We start from the raw sequence: 26,558 nt of genomic DNA, 5'->3' as shown, positions 1-26,558 counted from the left end.
TAGGAAAACAGATAAAACACTTGTATCTAATATGTGATTTCTAAGATGACAGAAGCCCCTTAATATTGCATTTCCTTTTATAAATTATAAAGCTAGTGTTGGGCAGTTTATCGTTACCACTGAAGTTATGATTACAACAAAATCATTGTAGTTTAGTTCTCGAGCACCTAAAACTTACAAAATAAAATAAAAGCAAATCACAACAGCTGTGAATACAAACCTGTGCAAAGTCAGAATTTCCCAGGAGCACAAAAACTGCTACTATTTGTATAGTTTTCTGAACATGAGTCTCTTGCTGCACATTTATGAGCCAGGATTGCCAGTTATTAACTGGAAGTTCATTAGTTTGAACTCTATCAACAGGTATGCACCAGGGTATAATATCATGCCAACACTTCCAAAAAAATGTTATTTTAGTAGTTAACACAAAGTGACTAATCTTGCAGTCTTTACTCACCTTGGGTAATATACAGAAAAACCAGTTCAAACAAAGTAACTGACCTGCCCACTAAATTGCTATTCATCTTAAGGGCTGCAGGAATTATACTGATGGCGTCCCAAAACTTCAGTCAGGTCATCTAACTTTTCTGCCCTTCTGGCTCTGGGAGTCCCTGCTACCTGGCTCCACGGAACAGTGTGGGGAACATGCCTTGTAATTCAATTACTTGCCTGTAGATGAGCACTCCCCTTCATGCCTGGGCATGGCATAGCAGGTTCTCATCTTGCATCCCCTACAGACAGCTGCTCTGGCCCTTTTTTCATCATGACTCAGCCCTCCAGCCAGGCAACATTTACTGCTAACCCCTTTGGGTAAACAAAGTCCAATAAACTGAACTCAAACATAAAACGCTTTACCCCTACTCAAGTTTACTCCTCCACAGACTCTTTATCCCTTCCTGGGCTCTGCAGGGTTCTCCTCCCACTCTGGTGTGGAGTGACTCCTCCCAGAGTGTTATCCCTAGAGGCCCAGTTCCAAACTCAATAGTGCTTCACCCCCTTGTTTCAGGGTGTTTCTGCACCCCCTTTTTCAGTGGACCAGAAAGGGAACGCCGACCCTTCTTCTCCTCTGGATTCCAGTCCAGGGCCGCTATAGGAAGCAGCCATGGTCTGTTCCCTCAGAGTCTTCACTACATCCCTTTCTTCTTACCTTGACCTTCTTTCAGACATTTTTCCACAGCCCTTCCCTGGAATTGTACATTTGCATCTCTACAGGCATGTCCTCTGCTCTCCAGCAGAGAGAGAGAGACGAACCCAGAGTTTTGCCCCATTCTTCCTGCAATCTCCTCCTTATCCATTCAGTTCCTCCCCTAGATGCTCTTCATCTTTAATTGGGCCTGGTCCACCCTCCAAGTGCAACCAGGTGTACTAACTGCTCTGTCTCCAATAAATTCTCTCTTTACCTGTATGGGGTACCTACCCCATCACATTGTTACTTCTGGGGAAAGTTAGAGGCTGGTCCACCAGGGTAGGAGAGAAAGAATACATGAGATATCTCAGAAATGTCAGGTACCCAGCTGTATCATGCTCCATACCCTTCATTTCCTGACCCTCATGTCCTGCCCCAACACCAAGTGGCAGGACCTCCTTCACAGAGCTGTGAGCTCCCGTGGGCCAGTCTGTGTTCTACCCTGGTTCCCCAGCCCACTGGGGATATTGGTTGGGGGCTCCTTCACAGAGCCGTGAGCACTTGGCACAATTCACCCTCCTCCTTGACACTTGCAGTGTGAGGGAGACCCTGGCACATCTACCTCAAATGTGCCAGGTTGCAGCCCCTTTTCCAGCTCTTCCAGAACCTTCTCCTCAGGTCCTGGCTGCTCTCCCCCCTCCTAATGTTCACACACCCCATCTATGGCCCCAGAAAATCGCGAGACCTCCTCATCAACCTCCTCCTGGCGCTGGCCAAGATGGCCATCCACCATACTAGGAGGAGGATGCTGGACAGGGAGTTCTCTGTGAGTGTGGGGTTTATTTCTGTTTCTCTCTTAGGTCCTGTCTCCTGGCAGAGTTCCTCTGGGCCATGTCCACTGGCTCCCTGGATGCCTTTGAGGAGCAGTGGGGGCTGTCTGGGGTTCTCTGCTTGGTGTCCCCCTCTGACTCCTTGATTTTGACCCTGTAACACTCACTCCCATCCCTATTTTATCAATTGTTGTGCCCCACTTTCACTTGGATCCTGGGTCCAGTGGCTTCTCCCCTTAGGCTTGAGCCAGAAACTCAGTAGGTACCCAGCTGTGACAAAATAGTGAATTCCATTTCAAAAATGCTAAATTCTGTGACAAGTTGGCAAAATGCCAGATTGTACAGCCACAGAACTGCAGAGTGCACAGGACCATTACTGGTCGCACCCTTCAGACATAGGCGCAGTTAGATTGCTATATTTGGGGGGCAGCACGCACGCATGTGCGCACTGAAGCCAATTCCACTGGCTCTCTCCCGCTGTCTGGAGTGGTACCTGGGCTGCCAGTGGGGGGGGGGAGGGCAGGGCAAAGTGCCGGCTTAATGAGGGAGCCTCAGCTTCTGCTGCTGCCAAGGGGACATCACATGCCGGGGTTCCGCTCCCCCACCCCATTCTGCTATCCCCTTCTCTTCCCCATTCTATCCCCCTTCTCCTCTCCACTGCTTCTTGCTCCATCTCCTCCCCCTTCCTCTCCCTACCCCATATCCTTTCCTCTTCCCACTGTCCCTTGCCCCATCCCCCTGCCCGCAGTCTTCCATTCCTCTCTCCAATTCCCCCATCCCCTTTTCTTCCCCCTTCCCTATCCCAAACGCCTTCCTTCCCCAGTGCCTCTTCCCCCACCACACCCACCTTCTCCCATATCCCCTGAACCCCTTGCCTTGCTCTGCTCACTCCACCCCGTGGACACTCACTATTGTACAGGAAACAGAATGGTGGCCATGCAGAGCACCCAGCAAACACAGAAGGAGAAAACGACCAGCACTAGGACCCAGGAGGCGGTGTCCAGCTGCAAAGGCAGAAAGCTGAAGCATACACCCTCCCTCACCCTGCAGGAGAGAAGCTGCTTCATTACACCCCCTCCACTCCCCACCCAGGCCTGGCTTTGGGGGAGAGGGGCTGAGCAAGCTGGAAACGTGTGGGCGGGGGAGGCGCAGCGTGCAAATGGCAAAGCCCCCCAGCAGGCTGAGCAGAGCAAGCCCTGGGCAGCTCAGCACTCACAGAAATGGGGGAGGGGCAGTGGAACATGACCCCATGTGCCCTTCCCAAACCAAGCCTCAGTTTAGGGGGCAATGCCCCCCCGAAATTACTCCCATGCCTTCAGACCTATTGTTCCAAGCACTCTGCAGACCTAGTTTGACATCAATTTATGCTCCATTCTTGTTTTCAGCAACCATAAAACCTAGAAGCTTAATTTTACATAAAATAAGAGCCAAGATTCTACAGCACGGTTTTGTAGTAGGAAGCAAGTTCTGTGTCCAAGGAATATATGGAGACCCGGTCATGTTATTTCATTGGATCAGTTTGCATTTCTGTAGGCCTCCAGCCAGGAGGAAAGGACACAGCACTAGGAGAGGAGGGTAAGGGAAGGTGGAAGAATAGATGCAGTGCCTTGGGAGCAACATCCTGGCACCACACAGATGGCAGGGGGAGAGGCGGAAAAACAGGACCTGGAGACCAATCCTTCCCTTTCTGAGGCGAACAGGCAACACCTTTTATGCCAAGTTCCTAAACTGGAGCCAGTTTATTTTTAGAATTTTAAAATTACAATTAAAAAGGTCAAATATCAATTTTTTGAAATTCAACAAAAGAAATTATGAGGGAGAGGAGAAGTGTCCTTGTTTGTATGTGTTTGTTTTTCCAGCTCTGCACCTAACCATGCCCAGGAGGATATTTGACTAGTTCTAAGTGCACACGCACCATTTATAACAGTCATCCTAAATATGGGGAGGACTGCCCTGGCACAAGACCCTAGCAGCTTATAGATCTGACTAAAGGCATTGTGTAGGATGGCAGACCCAGTACCAGCCTGGGAAAACAATTAGCCACACCCAGCTCACCTTCTAACCCTTACCTGTGGGCTCTGTTTATTCTCCAGCACACATACACACGCACAAAATGTGGCTTGATAACAAAAAATACTAGGCCTTTTCCCAACCTAGACTGTAGGGTCCTCTGGCCTCCAACAGCTTAATAGTCAGGACTTTACCCAGGCTAGGGGATAGTCCATAGGGCCTACTACTTGTAGTCTTCTGCTGTAATAGCAGGAAAGTGTCCTCCCAGACACCTCCTGGTCCTGTTGGGTTCTCATATACCTTAGTGGTAATCCGATTGTGATGGGATGTTCACCCCACACTGGAGTGGAAGGAATTAATGGAGGCCTCATGGGCCTGCCACACCCTATCCCAGAAAGGAGCAGTGGAGGAGAGTCCTCTAAGCAGCCTAGGGACACTGTGCAGGAAGCAGCCAACTGGGGCGGGGGGGCTGTACGGACCAGCCAATCAGGGCCCAGCAAGCTCACATAAAAGGGGCTGTAGGGCAGGGTGGGCAGGTGTGTTGTGTTGCTCCAGGGAGCCCAAGAAGAGAGGACTGTGTGCCTAGCAGGCTGCAGAAAGGTAGCACCTTGGACAGAGCAGTTGCTTGCAAGGAGCAGGACGGAACTCCTGGCTAGCTGCTGGGACTTGTGGGCTGGAGGCCCTGGGAAGAGTGCAAAGAAGGTGCTGGAGCCATGGGGAAGTGGCCCAGGGAACTGAAGCAGCACTGGTAGGGAAGTTAAGGAAAGGCAGCAGGAGGTTGCTACCTACAGAGTCCCTGGGCTGGGACCTGAAGTACTGGATGGGCCCTGGTCTCCACCACCCCCACTCACCCCTGGGGAAATGGTTGGCCTATTGATGAAGATACCAAACCCCCGCAGAAGGAGGCAACATGGATGGTGACACAGCCAGAGGCTTCAGTACTTGGTGACAGAGCCATGATGCTTCAGTACTTGGACTGAGGTGGGTCTGCAGGCATAAAGGATGATAAGAGAGGCACCACCAGAAGAGGGTGCACCACGTGGCAGGGCTAATCCCCATGACAGGCAGCAGGAGGCACCGCTGTGGTGAGTGGATCCTGTGACACAGACCCAATCACTTGCTGCTGTCCAGATGGGTCCTATGATGTCCAGCACCTGTCTGCCAGGCTCCTCTCCAAATAAGAGGCTGCCCTGTTACACATGACCTCAGTCTGTGCCAGGGCCCCCTCACTTTTACTCAGGTTGACAAAAATTGTGGTGGAGAATCCCCATTAGCAGTGTGTCAGCTGCACATGAAGAGACTGTACAAGGTATCTGGAGGCTCTCCTTTGTGCTCCCCTTTGCTGTGCCCTATAGTTCATAGCATAGGGAAATACTCATACAAAATTTTGCAAGCGGGAGTCTCTACATTAATGGCCACCCACACAGGCCTCTTGTATCATCTAAGGATGGTGTTTCATCCGTTTGGTGTCAGGGATCCTTTAATAGGGCCAGACATATGGTACATCTGTGCCTGATTTTGAAGATCCCTCCATTCCCTCTGGATCCCCTCCTAGCAATATATGACCGTCTCCACACCATTAACTTTCTGTGGGCCCATAGCAGCCTTGATGCTGGTGGGGATGGTTTTTGAGGTTTCTTTATAAGGATATCATATTTAGGCAATATCTCCATATTAAGGACTCTGATCTATCTACTGGAGAATGTATTTGGACAATTGGTAATCTCCTCTTCTTCTGAGCCTCTTTGAGAGCTCATGAGAAGCTACTTCTCCCTGTGAAGTCCCTGTCTCTTACTAGGGCTGGTATCCGTGAAGGTATCCATGAAGGGTATCCATAAAGCACAGTGCTTTAAAGAAATTACAAAATTATCAAGTATACCAAAACAGAAATGAACATAGGAATTTCTATATCAGATCGGACCTAAGGTCTATCTAGTCCGGTATCTGTCTTTGGGAGTGGCCAATACCAAATGCTTCAGAGGAAGATGCAAGAAATCCCAAAGGGGCAATATGGAATAAACTGCCATAAGATTTTTCCTAAGATCCCCAGTAAGAGATTTGTTTATATCTTGAAGCATAAAGTGTTCTCTCCCTGCCAAATGTTTTATAAAATCCTGTCTAATGTAACTTTGTATGTTCTTATTCTCATCTTTTTGTGAGTCCTGCTGAATGCTTGGGCCCAGATTTTTACAGGTATTCAGGAGTTTCTCCATTCGGCATGGCAAGGCCTCCTGCACCCCAAACCCCTCATTTCTGGGCCCACCCTGAAGCCCACACCCCCAGATGGAGCCCTCATCCCCTCCTGCACACCATCCCCCTGAGCCAGCCCAGTGATAATGAGTGAGTGAGTTAGGGTGGGGAGAGAGAGTGACAGAGGGAAGGGGGATGGAGTGAGCAGGGGCGGGGCCTCGGAGAAGGGGCAGGGTGTTGGCGGGGCTTTGAAGGAGGGGCAGGGCAGGGGATGGGGCAAGGGTGTTCGGTTTTGTGCAAGTAGAAAGTTGACAACCCTAAACAAACCTAGAAGAGACTGGAGTACTTGTGGCACCTTAGAGTGCCACAAGTACTCCTTTTCTTTTTGCGAATACAGACTAACACGGCTGGTACTCTGAAACCTAGAAGAGACTGTAATAGCTGATAGGGAACAGCAAATCAGGCACAATTTGCAGTGTGATATGGCAACAAATGACACATTTTAAGGTATACATGCAGAAGCATCACATCATGGAGCAGACAGGTAGTAATCCCTCTCTATATATTTCTGGTGCAACTGCATTTCTAGCATTGTGTCCAGTGCTCAAAAACTAGGTCAATGGGCACCTATTTAAAAATATAATTGGTTAAAATTAAGAGAGAAGAAATATAGGATGACTATCAAGGAACTCCCTCTCATTGTTGAAATAAAATGATAACAGCAGTTATAGAAATGCCTAAATTAGACAAAACATGCAACATGGGAAATGATGGATTAAGCTCCTTCAGTTCTCAGTTGAGACATGTCAAATTAGACAGGGCAATGCCTAGAAAATTTACTAAAGGGAATAATTTTGCAGAGGTTGAAAGGTGGATTAGATGACCTTAATGGTCTGTTCTTTCCCCTATCTGTGACTGAACAAGACTTCAGGAACGGTGAAACTAGAGGTCAGAAACCAGTATTGCTTGTTGATATGCTATTACATTGTCCCATGCGTTGCCCCGTACTATTACATTACCCCTTTGATGTGCTGCCTGTTTAGCTATGTCTAAGGCCCTGCCCCTGCGTATGGTTCATTTTAACTGTAGAGGACAAAGTACGCTTTTGTACTTGCACTACTACAATAGAACATTTATGTGCCATCATTATGCAATCATGAAAATCTTTGATACAATATTCAACAAATACATTTTAAAACATTTTCAGTAATATTTTTAATTTCAGAATCAAACAGCAGCTTTTCTGTTGCAGAATCTTCACAATATGTTAATTGCATACTGTATTATTAGAGTCCACCTTCTACACACTAGTAACAATTTTTTGTTGTCAAGGAGATGGATTGCGATTTTCTTTCCTGGTAAAAAACTCAGACTGAGCTAGACGCTATCAGAATATTCAAACAAATTATAATAGTTCAACCCCTTTACAACTGTATAAATATAACCTGTATGTCCATACTATTCACCCAGGAATTTACAAAAGAGTTGGAAGAAATATATTCTGAACACCAACAGTTCATGGACATATCTAAGAGTTTCCATGGGCACTCTTCCATTCCACTACATTTTTTTTAACATCAATAACTCCCTCACTATGTCATATTTTCATCTGTATCGTTTTTCAGATCTCAGCATATTGGTAGAAGTCACAGGGCCAAGTACCCTTTGGAACCATGCTGCTGAGGCTTCTAGGTGAGTCAGAGATCAAATGGGAAAAAATAAAGTAGAGGTATACTGCCATGCTCTGTTCAGAGAACCATAAGAACGATTTGAGTCCTGGAAAACCTACTTTACAGCGAGAGACTAAACTTTAGTCTATCAAAGAGAAAGTTAAGTGGTGATTTGATCACAGGTCTACAATTAGCTGCATGGAGAGAAGATATCAGGTATTAGAAGGATCTTTAATCTAGCAGATAAAGGCAAGATGCAGTGACTGGAAAATGAAGTTCAACTGGAAATAGGAAGCACATTTTTAACGATCAGAATAATTAATCATTGGAACACCTTTGTAAGGTATGTGGCCAATTCTCCATTACTTCAACTTTTTAAATCAGAATTGCGTATCTTTCTAAAAGATATGCTGTCGTTCAACCGGAAGCTGATGGGCTAGATGCAGGAATAACTGGGTAAAATCTATAGCTCTGTGTTATATAGGAGGTCAGACTACATTATTTTAGAGGTTCCCTTCCTTTGCCTCTTGTTTTTTGTTTGTCTGTCTTTGCAGGAGTAGCCATTGTGTTTACTAGATGCATGGGCTGCACAAGGAAGCTCTCCAGCATTCCATCAGTTTCCCTCTTGTAGCCTTTCCATGTACAAAGCACTTCTGCAATTTAGAGTCAGTTCCTCTCTCTGTCAACCTCTTAACACATGAATCAGAGTGCCCAATGATAAATGCTTGGGATTATGCGATCTTGAAAGCTCTTCTGTACTAGAGCACTGTTTCCACTGCTGCTGGTGTCAGGCCAAATTTAAGAATAATGGGCAATTGACCCATATATTTGATCAGTCAGATTGTACCCAGTCCATGGATTAACTGTTTTAACCTTTACTATATACTTTGTTTTATATGTTCTATGGAAAAACATGAATGGCTTCATTCTCTTTTACATTAAAGCTCTCTTACCCAGCTGTGGCAGTGTCCACACGTAATCTGCATCCACTTTAACGCTCCTTTACATTGCAGAATTTGGTAAAAGAGTTTTAGTATAAATGAGAATTAGACCAATTATCTTTTTTTCAATATTATAATAGAAATGTAAAGATAATGTAATTTCTACCAATGAGCAAAACCAACAGGTGTGAGTCTTTGGCTTATGTAGATTGGATGCACTATAATAGAAAGTTGAAATTTGTTTTTTATGTTTGTTTTTCATGATAAACATAACTTACTGTTTTAACTGATGATACTATCCGGGTACTGCATTAGTTAATGTGGATCTCCTGCCAGTCTTTAGTACAGAGCTCTCTACTATGGGTGCTTTTCCTGAAGGCCAGCAACAGAGATAAGCAAAATTTGAATTTCCATCTTGCAGGAAATTCCAATATTTCAGCATTTGTTTTTGTCCCCAATCAGGATGAAAAGTTGAAATATTGAAAATTCTTCCTGGAATGGAAATTCCAAAACAAAATTGATTTAGAAATGTCAAAACACTTTTTGCATTTTTGATCAAAATGAAACATTTTGACATCCCAAAAATTGAAATGTTTGGTTTCAGTTTGTTGAAATGAAATAAATGTCTTCATTTTAAGCCATTTCAATATTAAAAGCATTTCCTAGTGTGGCATATTGCCTTATGGAAGTTCAAAAACCTGATGCTCCTATGGGCCAGGTTTCCTGGGCAGACTACCTCTCCCATGATGCATCCAAACATGTGACTCTTATGATGTGCCACACAGAGCTTGCTCAATGCATTGCATTACAAAAGTTGTAGTCCTCCAGGGATCTCAGCCATTAGGAGAGATTGAAGGCCAAACTACAACTCCTATCAGGCAATCCACTGATAGGGAAATGCAGTTTATGTTTTATTGAATTGACTCAAAATGAAACATTACAGGACTGTTGAATAGAATGAAATATTCCAATTTGGGTTGAATCAACCTGTAATGAACTATTTTATTTTGATTTTCATAATGGCAAAATAATGGTTTTCCCATAGAAAATTTTGATTTGGCAGAATCTGTATTTTCCATCAGAAAATCATTTCAAAGAAAAATTCTCAGCCAGCCCTACTCAGCAACCCCTTTGAGCATGCAGACATTGAAGAGAGTAACAGCTACTTGCTTTTCTTTGCTCACACTCAATTCCATTATTCAGGAAATGGGTGAGGAGCACACAGCAGGATACACTACCATAGTACTGCTGCTTAGTAGAGTCTTTCTTCTCCCCTCCATTTAATTAATGCTATCTTCTTTGATAATTTTTAAAGTAAAAATCTGAGTATGCATGTGAATTTTAGAACGCTGTGTTAAATATCAGTTCTTAAAACAGAAGGTTTGCTCTCAGGCCAAAGCTTCCCAAAGAAGTTCCTGCAGAATGTAAACCAAAAATAACTAACATTCACAACACACATGCTCATAACGCTGCCAACATCAGGACTTGAATTGGCAGTACATATGTGCTCTGCAGGTTCAATCACCACAATACATCACTTTGATCCACCCATATATTCAGACATCAGGTTATCTGCCAACACAGAGCACCAGTCCTGCCGCACATGCACAAATGTCTTTCTGGCTTGTCACCTGGGCTTGATTTACACTGTACATCCAACTTTTTTCCTAAATAACTTCTAAAATATTGCTTTCCCAAAGGTCAGTGGACATTGCCGAGATCAAACCTGAGCAGATGATATCAGTTTGGGAGGATCAAAGCCATAGTTTGAGCCTTAGGCGGTTAAAAAAAAAGTTACAAGAATCATAAAATTAATGTCACAGGTTTTTATGCTCTGATAATGTCCTGCTTCAGACTTGTTGGGCATTGTACAAACAGAAAAGAGACAATCCCTGCCCTGAGGGGCTTGCATTCCAGGACACAAATAGATGAAGGGTCGAGTAATCAAATTAATTTGGACCAGCTTTGTTACAGGTATTATATTTTTTTAAAATTAGGGGGTTAGAGATAGGAAGAAAGGGAGCAGAAAAAAAAAAGAAAGAAACAGAAGAGCAACAGTTCAGCTTGTCACCTGTCTAACCATGATTATCAGGCAGGGTTTTGCGGGAATCATTGCAGAGGTAGGTCTTAAGGAGAGATTTGAAGGAGGACAAGGTGATGACTTTGGATTTTTTCAGGGAGCTTTTCTCATTTATAAAAATGGCAGAGAAAGCATGAAGGTGTTTAAGGGAGAGGCTGACTGGTGAGTATTAAAGACGGTGAATCCTGGCAGAGTGATGCTGGGGGTCAACATCATGAGAGGTTATAAAGTCAGCTAGTTACGGTGGGACTAAGGTATAAAAGGTTTGAGGTAAAGACAAGAGGCTTGTATTTGATGCTCAGGTGAAAGGGGACCCAGGGGGGAAAGACAATGGGGAAAATGATGTGAGTGAGTAGCCAACATTATTTTAGCAGCAACATTTTGAATAGACTTGTGAGGATCAAGGTTGCAATAGTCAATGTCAGACCAGAGGAGGTTACAATAGTCAAAACATGAAATGATGAGGGCTTGGATGAGTGCTTTGGCAGTGCCCAGAGAAAAGGCTGGAATTTACAGTTACTGTGTAAGGAAAAAGTGTTGAGATTTAGAAATGGCCTGAATGTGGGTACAGTAAGGGTTTGAGCTTTGAGCTTTGTGTACTTACCAGCTCAAGGAAATGTACCCACACTAGCTCTAATCGTGCTAGCATGGTAAAAATAGAGTGTAGCCGCATGAGTGCAAGCGGTAGGAGGAGCCAGCTGCCCCAAATACAATCCCATCTGAGTCACTAACTACGACTACCCTCTCCTGTTGCTCACGCCATGGCACCCGTACTCTACTTTTAGCGTGCTAGCTCAATGAGAGCTAGTACAGGTATGTCTCTTTGAGCTGGGAATCACATCCCCAGCTGAAAGCATAGGCATAGCCTAAGAGGGCCAAATCAAAGCTGACATCCAGGTTACAGGCCTGAGTGACTGAGACCGTGGTGATGTTCTCCACAGTGATGCAGAAATGGGGACAGGGGAGCACTGGGGGGAAGCTCAACAGCTCAGTTTTGGCCATGCTGAGTTAACATAGTGAATCCACAAAGATGTCAGAAAGACAGGCCAAGATACTAGATTGGAGGAAGGGAGTTAGGCACCTAGAGAGAAGTAGATTTGAGAGACTTGAGAGACATCAGCATAAGATAAGCACACCTACAGAGAGAGTGTACTGGGAGAAGAGCAGGAGTAGGACGGGAACTTACCTGCTTGTACAGTGGCTTCTATGGTTGGGAGCCAGGATAAGAGCCTAAGAGTGAGAAGGAAGAAAGCGGAGCTGGGGACCCTGACTGAACAGGGCTTCTGGAGAATCTGGAAGCAGTCGGAAAATTGGGCAGGCGCAGCCTCCGAGAGATGTGCTTTTGTTCCTTTTCTTTACCAAAAGGGAAGATGTTGTGTCGGAATCACTTGATGTCGACCAAGAATGTTACTTGTTGGCACACATTGTCACAAAATACAATAGTTATAATAGATAATGCAAATGATTTAATAATGAAAGCTAATTCAGTTTTGAATAACTGCCTATGCAGTACAGTTGACATGCTTTAATTATTATACAAAACCTGAACTGTCGGCATTTTTTATTTATTGAGATCACTGAAACTTATAAAGACATTCAAGCCAGCTGCCACACATACTGAATTTCAAAATAAGTGTATTTAAGAAATTTTGTGTAAAAATAAGTGGCTGATCGAAAAATCTAGAAAAGACATTTTAGCCTAAGAAGAACACTATGACTCCATTTTGGGTGAAAACTAATAGTATCTAAACTAGTTGAGAGTGTGTAGTATTGCTATAAGCGTACTGCACAATACAGCCTTAACTAGGGAGCTGTGACCTGCACCTCCATAGTAAGACTGAATGGACATATCTGAAACCCTGGCAAAACTATGTACTATAAGTGGTCAGCCAAGTTCACAAGTTGACCCCATCTAGAAATATGGACTTGTTCCTACAAGTGCCGATCAGGGAAGAGCCTGAAGCAGGTGACACTGGCATGGTGGAGAAGCTTGGATGGTGGCTACTGTCGAAAAAAATGGCTAAGCAGCACCAACGTGCACGCCAGTATGAGACCATGCACTGACCCACAATCTGGGATTCCTCATAATCAATGATATATAGTGCAACAAATTCAAAAAAACAAATGGACATACTGTGGGATGAGAGCTGGTCGTGCCTGGGATCAAAATAAGGGGGCCGGAAAGAAAAGGGATCTGAGGCGAGACAAGAACGAGCTAGAAAAAAGGAGTTTGAAAAGGACAAAAACTTTCCATGCAGTGGTCTTTGTTTTCTTTGTCATTTGATCTCCTGCAGAAAACAAATAGACCTGAATTCTAACATTTTCTTTACCCAAAAGAACTCATCTAAAAACTGTATTAGTTATCAAGGACTCCATTGTTTTGCCAGTGCATTTTCTCAGCTGAAGGCTGTTATATTTAAGGAAAATGATCTTGCCTTGTACAGCAAAACCAGGTTCTGCATTTTTTTCTATCACTTCTTTAGAGTGGAAGCTAAAGAACAATGCAAGACTTGTCTGGGAATGACAGCAGAATGAAAACATCACGGGTAGCATTTATTGTAGAAGTTGACAATTCTGCACTAGTCACAAATCACAACAATGTAAATTGCTCCAAGAGTAACAGCACTCACCAGAGGCTTGGATTCATTCAAACAGAAAAATGAACAGCAGTACTAGGACCTTATCAGTTGCATTAATTGAAGATAATCTTTCCCAGAATCTGATTATTGTTTCTGCCGTCCATTTTCATTCTCAAATTATAGGGCTGGCAATTCATAAAGCTTCCACTATTAAAAAGCATCTAAGGGGAGTATCCCATAGGAAAAACTTTTGTGAGAAGACAAGAGTAGAACTGTGTGGAGAAGGGAAACTCCATTTCATGGAGGCTTTTCAAGATTCTGACATTCAATTTTGTTCCTATTAGGGACAAAACATGAAAGTTAAATTCTCTGCAAAAGAAAATCCCCCTTTCCCCCCCTCAAATTTTAATGTTGACAAAATTGAAACATTTTGTTTTGGCTTCAACTTTTTCAACTGTGATTTCTCAGAGTGCAGCTCTTATCTCACAGATCATTGGTGGATCATCAAAGCAGACTTCCTCTCTATCAAGACATAGGTGGTCCATTAGAGCACAGCACCTCTCTTCTATGCATTCCCTCCCTCAGATCCATGCCCAGTTCAATCCTCACTTCTCCTCCATCCCCTTACACACAGCCCAAATTTCCCTGTGCCCCCACAATCCCATATAACCACCATGCCCCCTAAAGCTCCACATATCACCCATGGGTTCCTACAACCCCATGCCTTCTCAATCTACCGTGCTCTTCCCAAACCAACACCCTCATCTTCCTCATGTTCCTTCACAATGCAACCCCACTCCTCAAGAAGCTCAAAGAAACCTACTAATGTGGGGTCAAGGGGGTCATGGGCTACAGTGAGCACTCTGACATGAGGAGACTTGCCACAAATACATCTCAATGTGGGGGAAGGGAAGGGCCAAGGAACATGTCTTCATTCCACAGGAGTGCCCAGGCAGGGCACATGCAGGGTGCTGCCAGAAGCAGAGGGGGTCAATGGGGAGGGCCTATTCAGGAGCAGCTCAGATTTGCTGGGGGAGCTGGGAGGTGGAAAGGAAGCATTAACACTGTCCTGCCTTTTCCACCCTCCTAATATTCTGTGGTTCATCAATCCCAGTGCGGCAAACTAGAGCATTTTCACTGGGTGGAGAAAGGATGAAAGCACCAGTGCTTTGCCCCAACTTCTTCTGCTGCGTCACTGTGCTGCTCCTGTGTAGCCCTTACCCAAAGTTGGAGGTAATTGCTAAGCTGACATATCTGCTCCTAGCAACCCCCACCCAGTCATCAGGTCTACACTGGAGATGCTTGAGGCCATGCTTTAGCTTGAAGCTAAAGAAGGGAAACTAACACTGGGGGAAGATGTCACACAAGGGGAGGAGGAACCAAATCAGGAAAAAAGACATTGGACATCACTGTGGACAGTTCAATGGAAATCTTGGCTTAATGTGCAGCAACAGTCCAAAAAGCAAAAATAAAAAAACAAAAACCCCACCTCTGTAGATTCTAAAATGAGGGAGAAAATAAAGGGAGACACAGCAAAGATAGAGCTGAAGAAACAGAATATTATCAGTGAGTGAAGGAAAACATCTTGGGCTTCCCCACAAGACATACATGTAATAAAATCTTTGTGTTCTAAGAAAACTAGCTAGAACTCCCTTACCATACCTCCTTACTCAGGGCAATGGTTGCATACACTGTGTGCATCCACAGCTCTCCCATCTTCTGCTGCACTGAAGAGTGAAATTTTGGAATAAAACTGAAGTTGGACGCGCCTTCCGTGGCAGTACAGAGCATTAGACAACAGACAATGAGGCCGGCCCCATCGTCCTACTTTTTTAAAATGTGTAATTCATAAAAAGAACAATTGCCAATAATCACAGCAGAGAAAGATTTTCTGTAATGTTCGTTACAGAACAGAGCATTTTTTCTTTGGTATTTCTAGTTAGACAGTTCTAATAATGGGGACAGTAATATGGCAGTTTGGGAAGGCTAAAATTAGCATTTGACAAGTACTTTGTGGTTCACAGTGTAAATGTCTATGGCATAATTCAGTTCTTCTAAAAGGTAAAGTCTGATATTCTGCTCATCTCAATTGCTGGAAGGTGTGAACTGACTTTCCAAATTCATGGTCTTTTAGTAACTTTCAGAGGGTACTAATTCACGTAAGTCCCCAAAGCATCTTGTCAAAGCTTTTCACAGTGCAAAGATAATAATACTTCTAACTACACTTTATGTGTTTTGGAACATAGGCTTTCTAAATCACAAGACCCTTTTGTTTTCTGTACTTTTCTGGGCAGATGGTTTCATACAGCATTTCAAAAGAAGTCAAAAATGCAATTTTATTTATGCAGATGGAGCTGCAAATTCTATCCTAAGAGTTGCACATAGGAAAATCCAACAATTTGCAGTTTCTAATTTATGAAATTCCACTCTAATTAATAAATAAGAATTACATGATAAAGTCAATACCAATTGTCTAATTTGTTTAAGTTGCTTTTAAGTAGAAATCCCTGTACACCTGTCCTCCTGCATGAAAAGGAAGCCAATGTTAAATAATTTAAACAAGCTTGATGTAACCGTTCAGTTTACTGAAGTTTAAGCCTCAAGCAGAAAAGCTTTCTTATTTAGGTAGTATAAGAAGAAGGGGACTTTAGAAATTTTCACTGTGGAAATAATTTGCTTATCAGTGTCACTTTATGTGACGGTTTCATTGTGCCTTCTTAAAAGGTATAAGCATACAAAATCATGCATTAGACAAGCTCTGTTACACACAGATAGCATTCCTTTAGATTCTTGATGTCATGCCCTTATTACAAAGCAAACTGTTTTTTACTAAAGAACAGACCAATAAGAAGACCTAATCCAGACCAGGGCATCTTGGTTTGCTTCTGAGGCCGTGTAAATGGGTTAAGATGAGCTATCTAGCTGCATTTTGTGTTTTGGGTCAGGCTTAACTGAACACAAACCCCAGCTGGGGAAGGAGCTGGGTGGTTATTATGAATGGAGGATGTCCAGAGCGGAAGAGGGCTGCACGCAGGGAGAAACTCTGCAGTCACCCTCTGGAGTGAGAGTGTAGAGGGACCAGGAAGGTCAAGGAGGAAGATTCAAATGAGAGGGAGGAGAGTAGAAAAATATCCTCTCCCTGGGAAGCAACCCGAGCAAGGCTATTCCCAGGGTGAGCTGAAGCCTGATGGGAGGTGGGAACCCTGAGGAGCTGCAGCCTGCTTGAAGCCGCGAGTGAGGGCAGGAGTCTGCCAGTTCTTGGACAGTGGGGCTGTGGGAGGCACAGGAGTCTGGGAAGAAGTGTGGAGAAAAGACTATAGCAGTTGAGGCACACCTGTGAGGAAGAAGCAACCTACTGAACCCAGCTGGGCTGAGAGTTTGTGTGTGTGTGGTTCTAGTGGATTTTGGTAAAGGACTCTGTGGTTTCAAAAGGGGCTGGACTCTATCATGTGGTCTAGTTGGAGGGCCAGGACACTCCTACAGCTGGATTAGGCCAAAGCATTGTGGAGGAAACTGAGACATTAGTGCTGCAATGCCACATCCAGCCAGGAGGTTGTGTGTTAGGGCAGCAACTTGCCACAGGCAGAGCATGTATGCATAATGATGGACTCAAACATCCCTATACAATCAAAGGAAAAAGTGGTACCTTGGAATGGCATAGGAACTACCCAACAATAACACTGAGTATACCGTATGTTTAAACCACCCTCCCAGTTGTACCATATAAATGTCTGCTGCCAATATCTCTGCTAACCAAAGCATAACACAAGACGCAAGGTGATTGAGTTCACAGTCTATGTCCAAAGAATAATAGTTTTTTAACTCCCATCATGGAAGCCTAGATGAGAACAAAGTAAGAACTTGAGGAGCCGAAATAATATCTCCCTTCCACCAGTAGAATATAATGATTTGGGGCCAGGCATGTAAGAATCTATCTACCAACTAACTCTGAAAGCTTCAGAGAAGGTTTGTGAGAGAACCTGCAAACGCTACTAATGTAGAAGAAAGCCTCCAGAGACACTTATACGTTTGACAGTCTGATTACATCTGCCATCCTCTCAGTTAAAATCTCAAGAGACATTTTGCCCCAAAATACCCCTTTGATCTAGAGAAAGATGTGCTGGGCTGGGAACCAAGAAATAATGGGTTGTGGTCTCACCTCTTCTGATGAAGTCTGTGAATTGTGCAGCTCACAGTACTAATGACTGATCAAGGTCTGACACCTCCACCCCAGGAGAGAGGTAGCTGAGTAACTGACAGGTTGCACAAGGTCTCTCCAGGCAGAGCTGGGAACAGAGCCCAGAACACTAATATGACACAGTCAACTCTCATTCACTCAATCATACTGTCTTTCAGACTGTACCAAATCTATGTGCCTCGCTACCATGTGGATAACCACTGCTCTAACCACTAGACCATACTCTACTCACAGAGACAGGAATAGAAACCAGAAATCCTGATGCCCCACACTCCGCTGCTGCCTCACAAATAATTATATAACTCACTGTGTTTTATGTCCTCCTCTAGAGATTAATTCACCTAGAGAACAGCAGCCTAACTGTGTTACCAGTTGCTCCTTTCACTCAAATAGTAGAGGTCTATGCTGTGGATCTGGAGTTACCCAATTCAAAACCTGCTGACCATCCATGTGGGAAAAAATAGCATGCATTCATGAAATTAGAGACTAACATAATGCAAACACAAGGAATGACAATTAAGTTTGCCCTATATGAGAAGTGTTTGGTGGCTTTCCGTTTCACTCCCACATCACAAACTCATGACCACACTTTGGCAGACTCATTAGAGAGGCCAAGAATTTCCATGATCATGGAGGCTGAACTGTGCCTGTTATTCTAGAGGAAGTTCCTCCCCTCCAGATTAGAGTTGAAGCCTGCTGATGAGGCAGTGTGTATGGAAAGCTTACCTCCCTGCTGCCCTACAGGTACACAGAGGACTTCACTTACCAGGGCTCTTATGCCATTGCCTGTCACCAGCACTGAATTCACATACTTAATTCAGACACCAGCTTAAAAAATTCTATCCTCATCCTGTTACTCTAATATACTAAAATATATTAGTTTATCAAGGTCACATTCTGCCAATTTCATTTCCAGTTAAGGTTGAGGAAAATGAATAACTAGAACACAGTTAAATAAATTTGCCCTGTTTAATTTTAGCAATGGGAATTTTTGTGTACAGAATTGATAAAGTTCTGTTACTATTTAACACATAGCCAAAATGTAAGGCAATTTTCTAGTATAAGGACTCATGTTAGTTTTAAATTAAGCTCTTGAAAATTACACTACAGTGCTGGTGAATCAAATAGACAGTTGCTGTTACATGAGAAATTCTTTCAGTAATAATCTTTTGGAACCTTGACAAAGGATAACAGAATACCTTTCATCACAAGTACACTATGATCATTACTGGTATGACATGCTCTGCCTATCTATCTATCTATCTATCTATCTATCTATCTATCTATCTATCTATATATGGAAAGCTATAAATAAGCAAATATTTGTTTGATTTGATATTTGGTAGACTTCTCAGAAAATAAACAATATATTGAGGGGTAAAAATGTACTTTAACATGTTTCTATTACATTTTCAGCCTATGACTGGTAGGTTAGAAAATATTAAATCAGTTATGTCCCAATTTGGAAAGTGATTGCATATTAGTGGACTGTTGCACTGCTTGCACTGTTGAACTGGTGCTAAACTGACTTAATGGGGGTTCCACATAGGCACAGCAATTCACCCCCATGCAGTCATTTTCAGGCTCAGGGCCTTAGTGTTAACTTCAAAACTTTTCAGCACCTCTTTCATTGCTAGGTTCTGGTTTGACTAATATGAAGAATTTTTCTTCTACTGACAGGTTTCAGAGTAGCAGCCGTGTTAGTCTGTATCCGCAAAAAGAACAGGAGTACTTGTGGCACCTTAGAGACTAACAAATTTATTTGAGCATAAGGTTTCATGCGCTACAGCCCACTTCATTGGATGCATGCAGTGGAAAATACAGTAGGACGATTTTATATGCACAGAGAACATGAAACAATGGGTGTTACTATGCACACTATAACGAGAACTCTTATGTTGATCCTCCTGAGGCTGGCTACACGAGCTGTAGAGCTAGAATCATTTGGCAGGGTGGTGCAAAATGGCCACACAGCACCACAGAACGTGGGTCTTAGAGTTAGGTAGAGCTGATCAGATGATGACAATTCTGTTTTGCAACAACATTAGAAATTTGGTTTCCTGCTACATTGGAATGAAACCAAAACCTTTTGAACATTTTTGCAAAAACGGAATTGTGTCAAAATGTTCATTTTCAGATTGAAAGTAGAGCTTTTTGATTCAGGAAAGGGATATGTGTGGCTAGGGCACTGGTGTGGGCGATTCGATTTCAAGTCCCTGTTTCCCTGATTTGGAGCAGAGTTTTTCATCCCATATTACTCTGCATCAGGCAGAGCAGAGATTTGAACCTGATCTCCCACCACAGTGCCCTAAACCACCAGGCTACAGAGTGTGAGAGAGTCTTTCTTTCATTTGATTAAAAATGCTCTCTCTTGAATCGGAATGTAATATTTAACTTCCAATGTAAATCAGTGCTTTAATTTCACTTTTGTCTGCTTAGTTGGCTTTCTCCCATGCCACCTTCATGATCTTGCAAATGAGAGAGGAGATTCAAATATTTGGGATGAATAAAATTTTAAAGTATTACAACTACAAGTGTCTCTTCAAATGTCTTTACATCTAACTCCTCAGAACCTCCAGCTCTTGTACATCCCTCCACCTCTGGTCATTTGGTCTAGCAAGCTGCCCTTACCCAACAAGGCCTCATGCACTGACTGCCTCCCCTTGTGACAGACACACAGCACATCCTCCTCTTCTTCCTTCTCTAACAATGACTTTCCCTATGGTAACACACAGGCAACAGAGAGTTGATCTGAGGAGCTACCTCCAGAGGAAGCAGGAAAAAAAAGCACAGAGATACACAGATAGTCCAGAGAAAAAGAATTATTCAGCAAGGCTCAATGATTGATATGGGGAGGGAACACCCTCCAAGTACCATAGCAAATAGAAGAAGTACTGCCGCCAAGTTGCCTCCAGAGTACCGAATGCAGCACTGGATGTACGACTTCCCCCAACTCACTAATGCTGCTAGTTCCTGGGAGGAAAGGCAGAGCCTCAAGCCTCCATCCAACAGGCCAAGCTCAGGCAGAGAGCCAAATGATAGTGGAGAAAAGAAAATCAAAACAAAACACAACACAACAAACACATTTATCAAGGACCGAAGCTGCCTTGCTATGAGGAGAGAATTCCCAACACATGGGCAACTGAAAATGCAGTGGAGAGCTTAAAAGTGTGTGATCACATACTATTTAACATAAAAGCCTGTAAACATTACCACATCCATTTCATTTACCTGAGTATCCTTTACTGTTACCTGGAGTTCATAGTTCTTCAAAATCCATGAATGCCTGTATAAATGTTCCAAGGCTAAATGAATAGCAGGTAACACTCCTGCTGTTAGATTTCTCTGGCCTGTTATGCAACTGACCGGTAAAAGCTCAAGAATAGATAGGCGAGTACGATCCCGTTCTTCAGAACATCTGATTATTAGCAGCATGTAAATTACCAGAATCTCCCTCCTCCATCTCCAGAAAACCATCTTTCATAGTGTCTCTCTCTGTCTTCCTGTCTCCTTTTGGAGCATTCATCCCTAGAAAGAACAGGACTCAGCTTCTCTCTCTGCCAGACATTTTGCAGCTTTCTTTTGCCTTGGTCAGTTATGTCCCTCTGAGAAAGGAGCTAATTGTTATTAAAGGATAAAGAGCTCTCCAAGGCTGGCTTTTCCAATTTGGATAGTAATCCTGCTCACAGCAGTGCTGTGAATCAATATTTCGCAAGAATAATCTCTAGGCAAATTGCTCTGCCAAGTCTAATTTTAAACATGTGTCATTTCAGACATTTCTTTAGCAGAAATAATCATCCAAAGTTGACAAATCTATAAACAAATAAGTATAGTCATTCTTTTAAAATCTGATATTCTATTAGTTGATCAAAATGCTAGTATATTGAAATATTATTTTCAGTGCCTCTTCATGCTCTCACGTATGCAATATTGCTTCAGTTTGTTTTATTTTGTATTATTTAGCTGTCAATCATTGTTTCAAATTACATTATATGAACCAAACAGAGAATATGTAGTGTTGTACATTGATAATATCTTATATGCTTCCAGAAAGAAATAAAATAGCTCAATCACAGTTGCACACCTTGGACCGAATTCTATTCTCCCTGCACACCCAAAACTTCTATTAAAGTCAATCGGAATTTTGCACGTACAAGGAATGCAGTTTTGACCTTCTCTCCTATAGTGATGATTGCTTTGGATAATATCTTAGATATCTAATTAATTTTACCTCAGTATTTGCAGTAGTCTTAAGGAACACCCATAATAAGTATAAAGAAGTTATAAACCCTGAGGTAATCATACCTATTTATCTAAAGAAAAACTTGGCAGATTTTCAGGGCAATCACTATAATTATAAATAGATCTGTGAGGAAAAGACTTTTGCCATCCTGCAAAATTTTTTGGAGATTGCAAAAAAAAAATCCCATTCCAAGTTGAGACAAAAAAATCTAAATCTTGAAAATGTGCATGAACCAAAAATAAAAAAAAATTAAAAATTCAGGTTGGCTCAATCAAAATGTTTCATTTGGATAACTTCAAAAACATTTAATTTTGATTTCAACCATTTTTAATTGCTAAAAAATTACTATAATTAGATGCAATTTCTAAACAAAAAGTAATTTTGCATGGAAAAACAGAATTTTTCATTTTGAAAATGTTGAGACAAAACATTTTGACAATTTCAAAACTTTTTTCAAGAAATCTCTCTAAATCAACCCTTTCCCACAAAAAGTTTTGGTTTGAATGAACTGGCATTTTCTGACCAAAAAAAACCAAAAACAAAACATTCATCAAAAAATTCCCAGCCATCTCTTATTGTAAACTTCCTAATTTTTGGTAATTGCATTCTGTACATTGGATGACCCAATGTACAGAATATGATTTAAATAAAATTATGTTAAAACTTCTAAATATCTCAGCTCGAAGTGATAAAGGGCTAGATAGCATTTTAACAGCTATCCCTGAGTAAAGGGGTAAGGCATAGCTGCACTGACCCAGGAGGAGCCCAGGGAAGGAACTGTGTTTCAGTCTACTGCTGGAGCTGACCAGTAGCCAGTTACTTCATACTGACCCTTGTACCAACTCTCTTGTCCTTGTTAGTGTCTGGTTTTCGACAGGAACACCCAGTCGAAAAGGGATCGTGGCAGCTCTGATCAGTACAGCTGACAGGACCATTGACTATCTGGTTGGTGGCGCCATGCAGTGGGACTGGCAGGCTCCCTGCTAGCCTCTGCACCACATGGCTCCCAGGAAGCAGCCAGCACGTCCCCGCTCCGCCTCCTACATGTAGGGGCAGCAAGGAGGCTCCGCGTGCTGCCCTCGCCCCAAGCACCACCCCTTGTGGGCGTGGTGCCTGCAGACAGGGCAGTGCGCAGAGCTGCCTGGCCGCTCCTCCCTGTAGGAGCTGAAGGGGGGACATGCTGGCTGCTTCTGGGAGCTTTTTGAGGTAAGCGCCGCCTGGAGCCTGCACCCCTGAGCGCCCGCCCCGTGCCCCAACCCCCTGCCCTAGCCCTGATCCCCTTCCCATCCTCTGAACCTCTCAATCCCAGCCCAGAGCACCCTCCTATACCCCAAACCCCTCATCCCATCCCCACCCTGGAGCCCACACCCCCAGCCGGAGCCCTCACACTCCCCCAACACTACAACCCTCTGCCCCAGCCTAGAGCCCCCTCCAGCACTCCAAACCCCTCAGCCCCCAGCCCAGAGCCTCCTCCTGCACCCCACATCCCTCATCCCTGGCCCCACTCCAGAGCCCGCACCTCCAGCCGGAGCCCTCACCCCCTCCCACACCCCAGCCCCCTGAGCCAGCCTGGTGAAAATAAGCGAGTGAGTGAGGGTGGAAAGAGCAAGCAATGGGGGGGGGGAGGGTGTGGATGAAGTGAGCAGGGGTGGGGCCTCAGAGTAGAAAGTTGCGAGTAGAAAGTTGGCAGCCCTAGTCCTGACCTGTGCTGGGAAGAGCAGAGCCCACCTATATTTTATTCCTCTCTCCCCTCCCCCAGGCTCAAGCACAGGGTGAATGGAGAATGCTGAGTGCTCAGCCCCCGCTCTTCCCCACCAGGCTTGTCTACAGCCCTGATGCAGTGAGGCAGTATTGCGGAGCATGCAGGGCAGGGAGAAGAAGGGATTTACTCCTGTTTATGTCCTTGCCAGACTGCATAGAGCTAGGCCCAAATCCAGCACAAAATTATTGGAACCCCCTCACTGAGTAATTTAGAACATTATCTGGTCAGAACACTACAGAGTATGCAAGGATAGATCAATTCTGCATTAGCAGGGGAACAGATATAATGATGCAATCAGTATTTTCCAGCTCTTAAACCTATATCAGGCCTCTGATACAAGGGCTTATGTCTCAGGCTCTCTTCCTACTACACCACTATTGGCAGAAAGAGGGACAAAATGATTCACCAGTATGACCTCTTGTTTTCTGCAACATATCAGACCTGATTTCAGAAGAACCAGCTCATTAGCACTAAATTTTGCAGAAAACTGAATATTCCTGCAGTGCCACAGTAGCATTCGAACGGCTACATTGCAACTCATATTATGCTCCTGTGCAAGAAAGTAAGAATGAGTAAGAACACACACACACACACATCCATCTGTACATAGACTACTCAGATCTTAGGTCCAAGTATTTTGGAGTAAACGAAGCTACTGGCTGACCAGAATAACTGCAACAATGTGAAATAGGTAGCAATTTACTACCGGCATAAGCCAGTAGTAAAAACTACTACCCCCATAAGTAAGGGGAAAGCAACAGAGAAATTGTGACTCATCTGTGTATCTGACTCACAATGCCTCTCAGGGCTACTTCTCATTTGGTGCACTGTATGCACCACAACTTGCTCAGGGCTATACCTAAACTCACACTCTTGTCCTAGTGATGTGGTATGATGCCTGGTAAACAAGGAAGATAATGCTGGAATTTGAGCTGTGTGGAAGTCTGTGCCTGTGGGCTTAGTTGTTTGCTTTAATAAACACGTTCTGTTTAAGAAAGAAATATACAATGACATGGAGGCACCTTGTTCCCAAACATTTAGGGCTTAAAGAGAAGTGCTGCTGTTTTGACTTCAGCACATAACACTTGAAATTTGTAGCAGGTGACGTGTCTGTTTAATAGATTAAAATTGCCCAGTGTCAATCTTGTGTTGTACCTGTGTATTACAATCTATAGCTTTGTTGAACTGGGAGAACAAATCATGATTCTTTACAATTATTTTTTTCAAATCTTTGTTGCTCTTCATTAAAAAATATATCAACACTCAGAAATCCTTTTCAGAAAATGGTTTTCAGCAGTGGGTTCTGGTACTGAAAACTGTTTCAGCAAGTGTAACTGAGACTTCCACCAAGTAGCACTGTATTGAAACAAATCCAATAAACACTCTGGGAGGTCACCTTCACTTGCCCCTTTTTTCTTAAAGAGAAGTTCTGCTCTGATAAGTGCCTATAAAAATAGAATCATGGAATTCCCATATTTACTGTCTCTCCATTACTCTACATCACATTTGATCATTTTGCAAGAAAAAGGTGATGGTGTATTCCCCCCAACCCCAGCCCTGCAAACTATGTTCTTTCCATCTCATTCATCATCACCATGAATGAAGATTCTACAGTTGGATCTTAGTTAACATTCTGTTGATAATGCATTAGTCAGAAAAGAATTAATCTCTGCAGTTGCTAAAAGGAATAAAAGGTAGTAACATTTCTGTTTTCATTAAAGTAAGTATATATGACTGAATATGCAGTGGGGGAAAATATGGGGATTCAGAGGTATCATGGTCACATAGCCACCTTTCTGGCCATAATTTAACTTAAATTATTTTTCTTTTCCAGAATTGACTGGTTATACTGGTTTTATTTTGACATAGTTGTCAACTTCCATAAAATCTGTTTCCTGCCAGGAAGAGTTAGCCACCTAACCAGAATTTACTTTCCTGTTTCAGATCTTCAAAGATTTTTCCTGCTAAAATTAATCCTATTATCTGTATATCAAAACAGATGTCCACAACTTTTCACTTTGCTGAATTAACTAGCCATAGGTGCCATTCATGTAGTTGAACACACAGATTTGCCCATCAGGAGAAGGGAAATTTGCTCATACTACATAAAACACCTGTAAAGCATATGTTTCACCTTAGTCACATCTCTCAAGAGAATTTTCTCAACTGAATTTGCTATACACACAGAATTTTTTTCCACAGTCATGAGCAACTCTCAAATCCAAATCCAACAAATGATTCACTGTATGTGCTTCCTAAATCTACTTCTCAAATTTTAAAGTTAAATTTGTTAATTTTTTGAATTGTGCTAATTTTCAAAGAAATTTAAACTAAAGACCAATTAGGCTATTCAGTTTTGAACCAATATTCCTCAAATTTTTTAGCTGTTTTGAGCAAACAATTTACTTATTGTTCTTTAGTGATAATCAATAAATTGTTGTTGAAGCTAATTTCCAGCCTTAAGGAAGAATGGACGACCATGTTAGTCACTGTTAGCATTTCTTGTGTGTGATGTCACGTGCACACATGTATTCCTCTTTTCCTACTTCAGTCTCAGAACAGGATCATTTTCAGAAAAGGGATGGATAAAGCACTTACAGAAAGACCTTCTGTGAGGGGTTTTGGGGAGGTTTTTTTGGTCATTTGTTGTTGTTTGGTGCATTCCAAAGGCAAAGGGAGATACGTTTATTGTTCCCTTGTATTTATAGCATTTTAAATTGAGTTCCGGACTCCTTCATCTGTATTTCTGAGACACGGTCCAGTTTAGAAGTTATTAGCTCATGTTAAAGTTTGACTATATACTTAAACTGCAGCTATGTGTCATTTCATGCCTCCCACACAATAGTTTCTCCCCTCTTGAGGACAGTCCATTAACATTTAGAGGCATGTTCCTATCCCACACGGATGCACTGGCTTTTTTCAAAGCAGA

General features: G+C 43.0%; 1 protein-coding gene across 3 annotated transcripts in view; it reads right to left on the bottom strand.

Moving 5' to 3' along the window:
- The window catches only part of GABBR2 (gamma-aminobutyric acid type B receptor subunit 2), an 832,666-nt gene that overhangs the window by 792,076 nt on the left and 14,032 nt on the right, over positions 1-26,558 (bottom strand). The window contains exon 1 of one of the 3 annotated variants that reach the window (XM_043540307.1): positions 20,856-21,294. The exons of the other annotated variants lie outside the window; for them this stretch is intronic. Coding sequence (XP_043396242.1) covers positions 20,856-21,101 — 246 coding nt within the window. The 5' untranslated portion in view covers positions 21,102-21,294. Of the gene's footprint in view, positions 1-20,855; positions 21,295-26,558 lie in introns of those variants that run through there. 3 annotated transcript variants of the gene reach the window in all.

Source organism: Chelonia mydas, chromosome 2 (genome assembly GCF_015237465.2).
Source record: "Chelonia mydas isolate rCheMyd1 chromosome 2, rCheMyd1.pri.v2, whole genome shotgun sequence".
NCBI lineage: Eukaryota > Metazoa > Chordata > Testudines > Cheloniidae > Chelonia > Chelonia mydas.
Note: the sequence above shows the minus strand (reverse complement) of the source record. Positions and strands in the feature narration are given on the sequence as shown.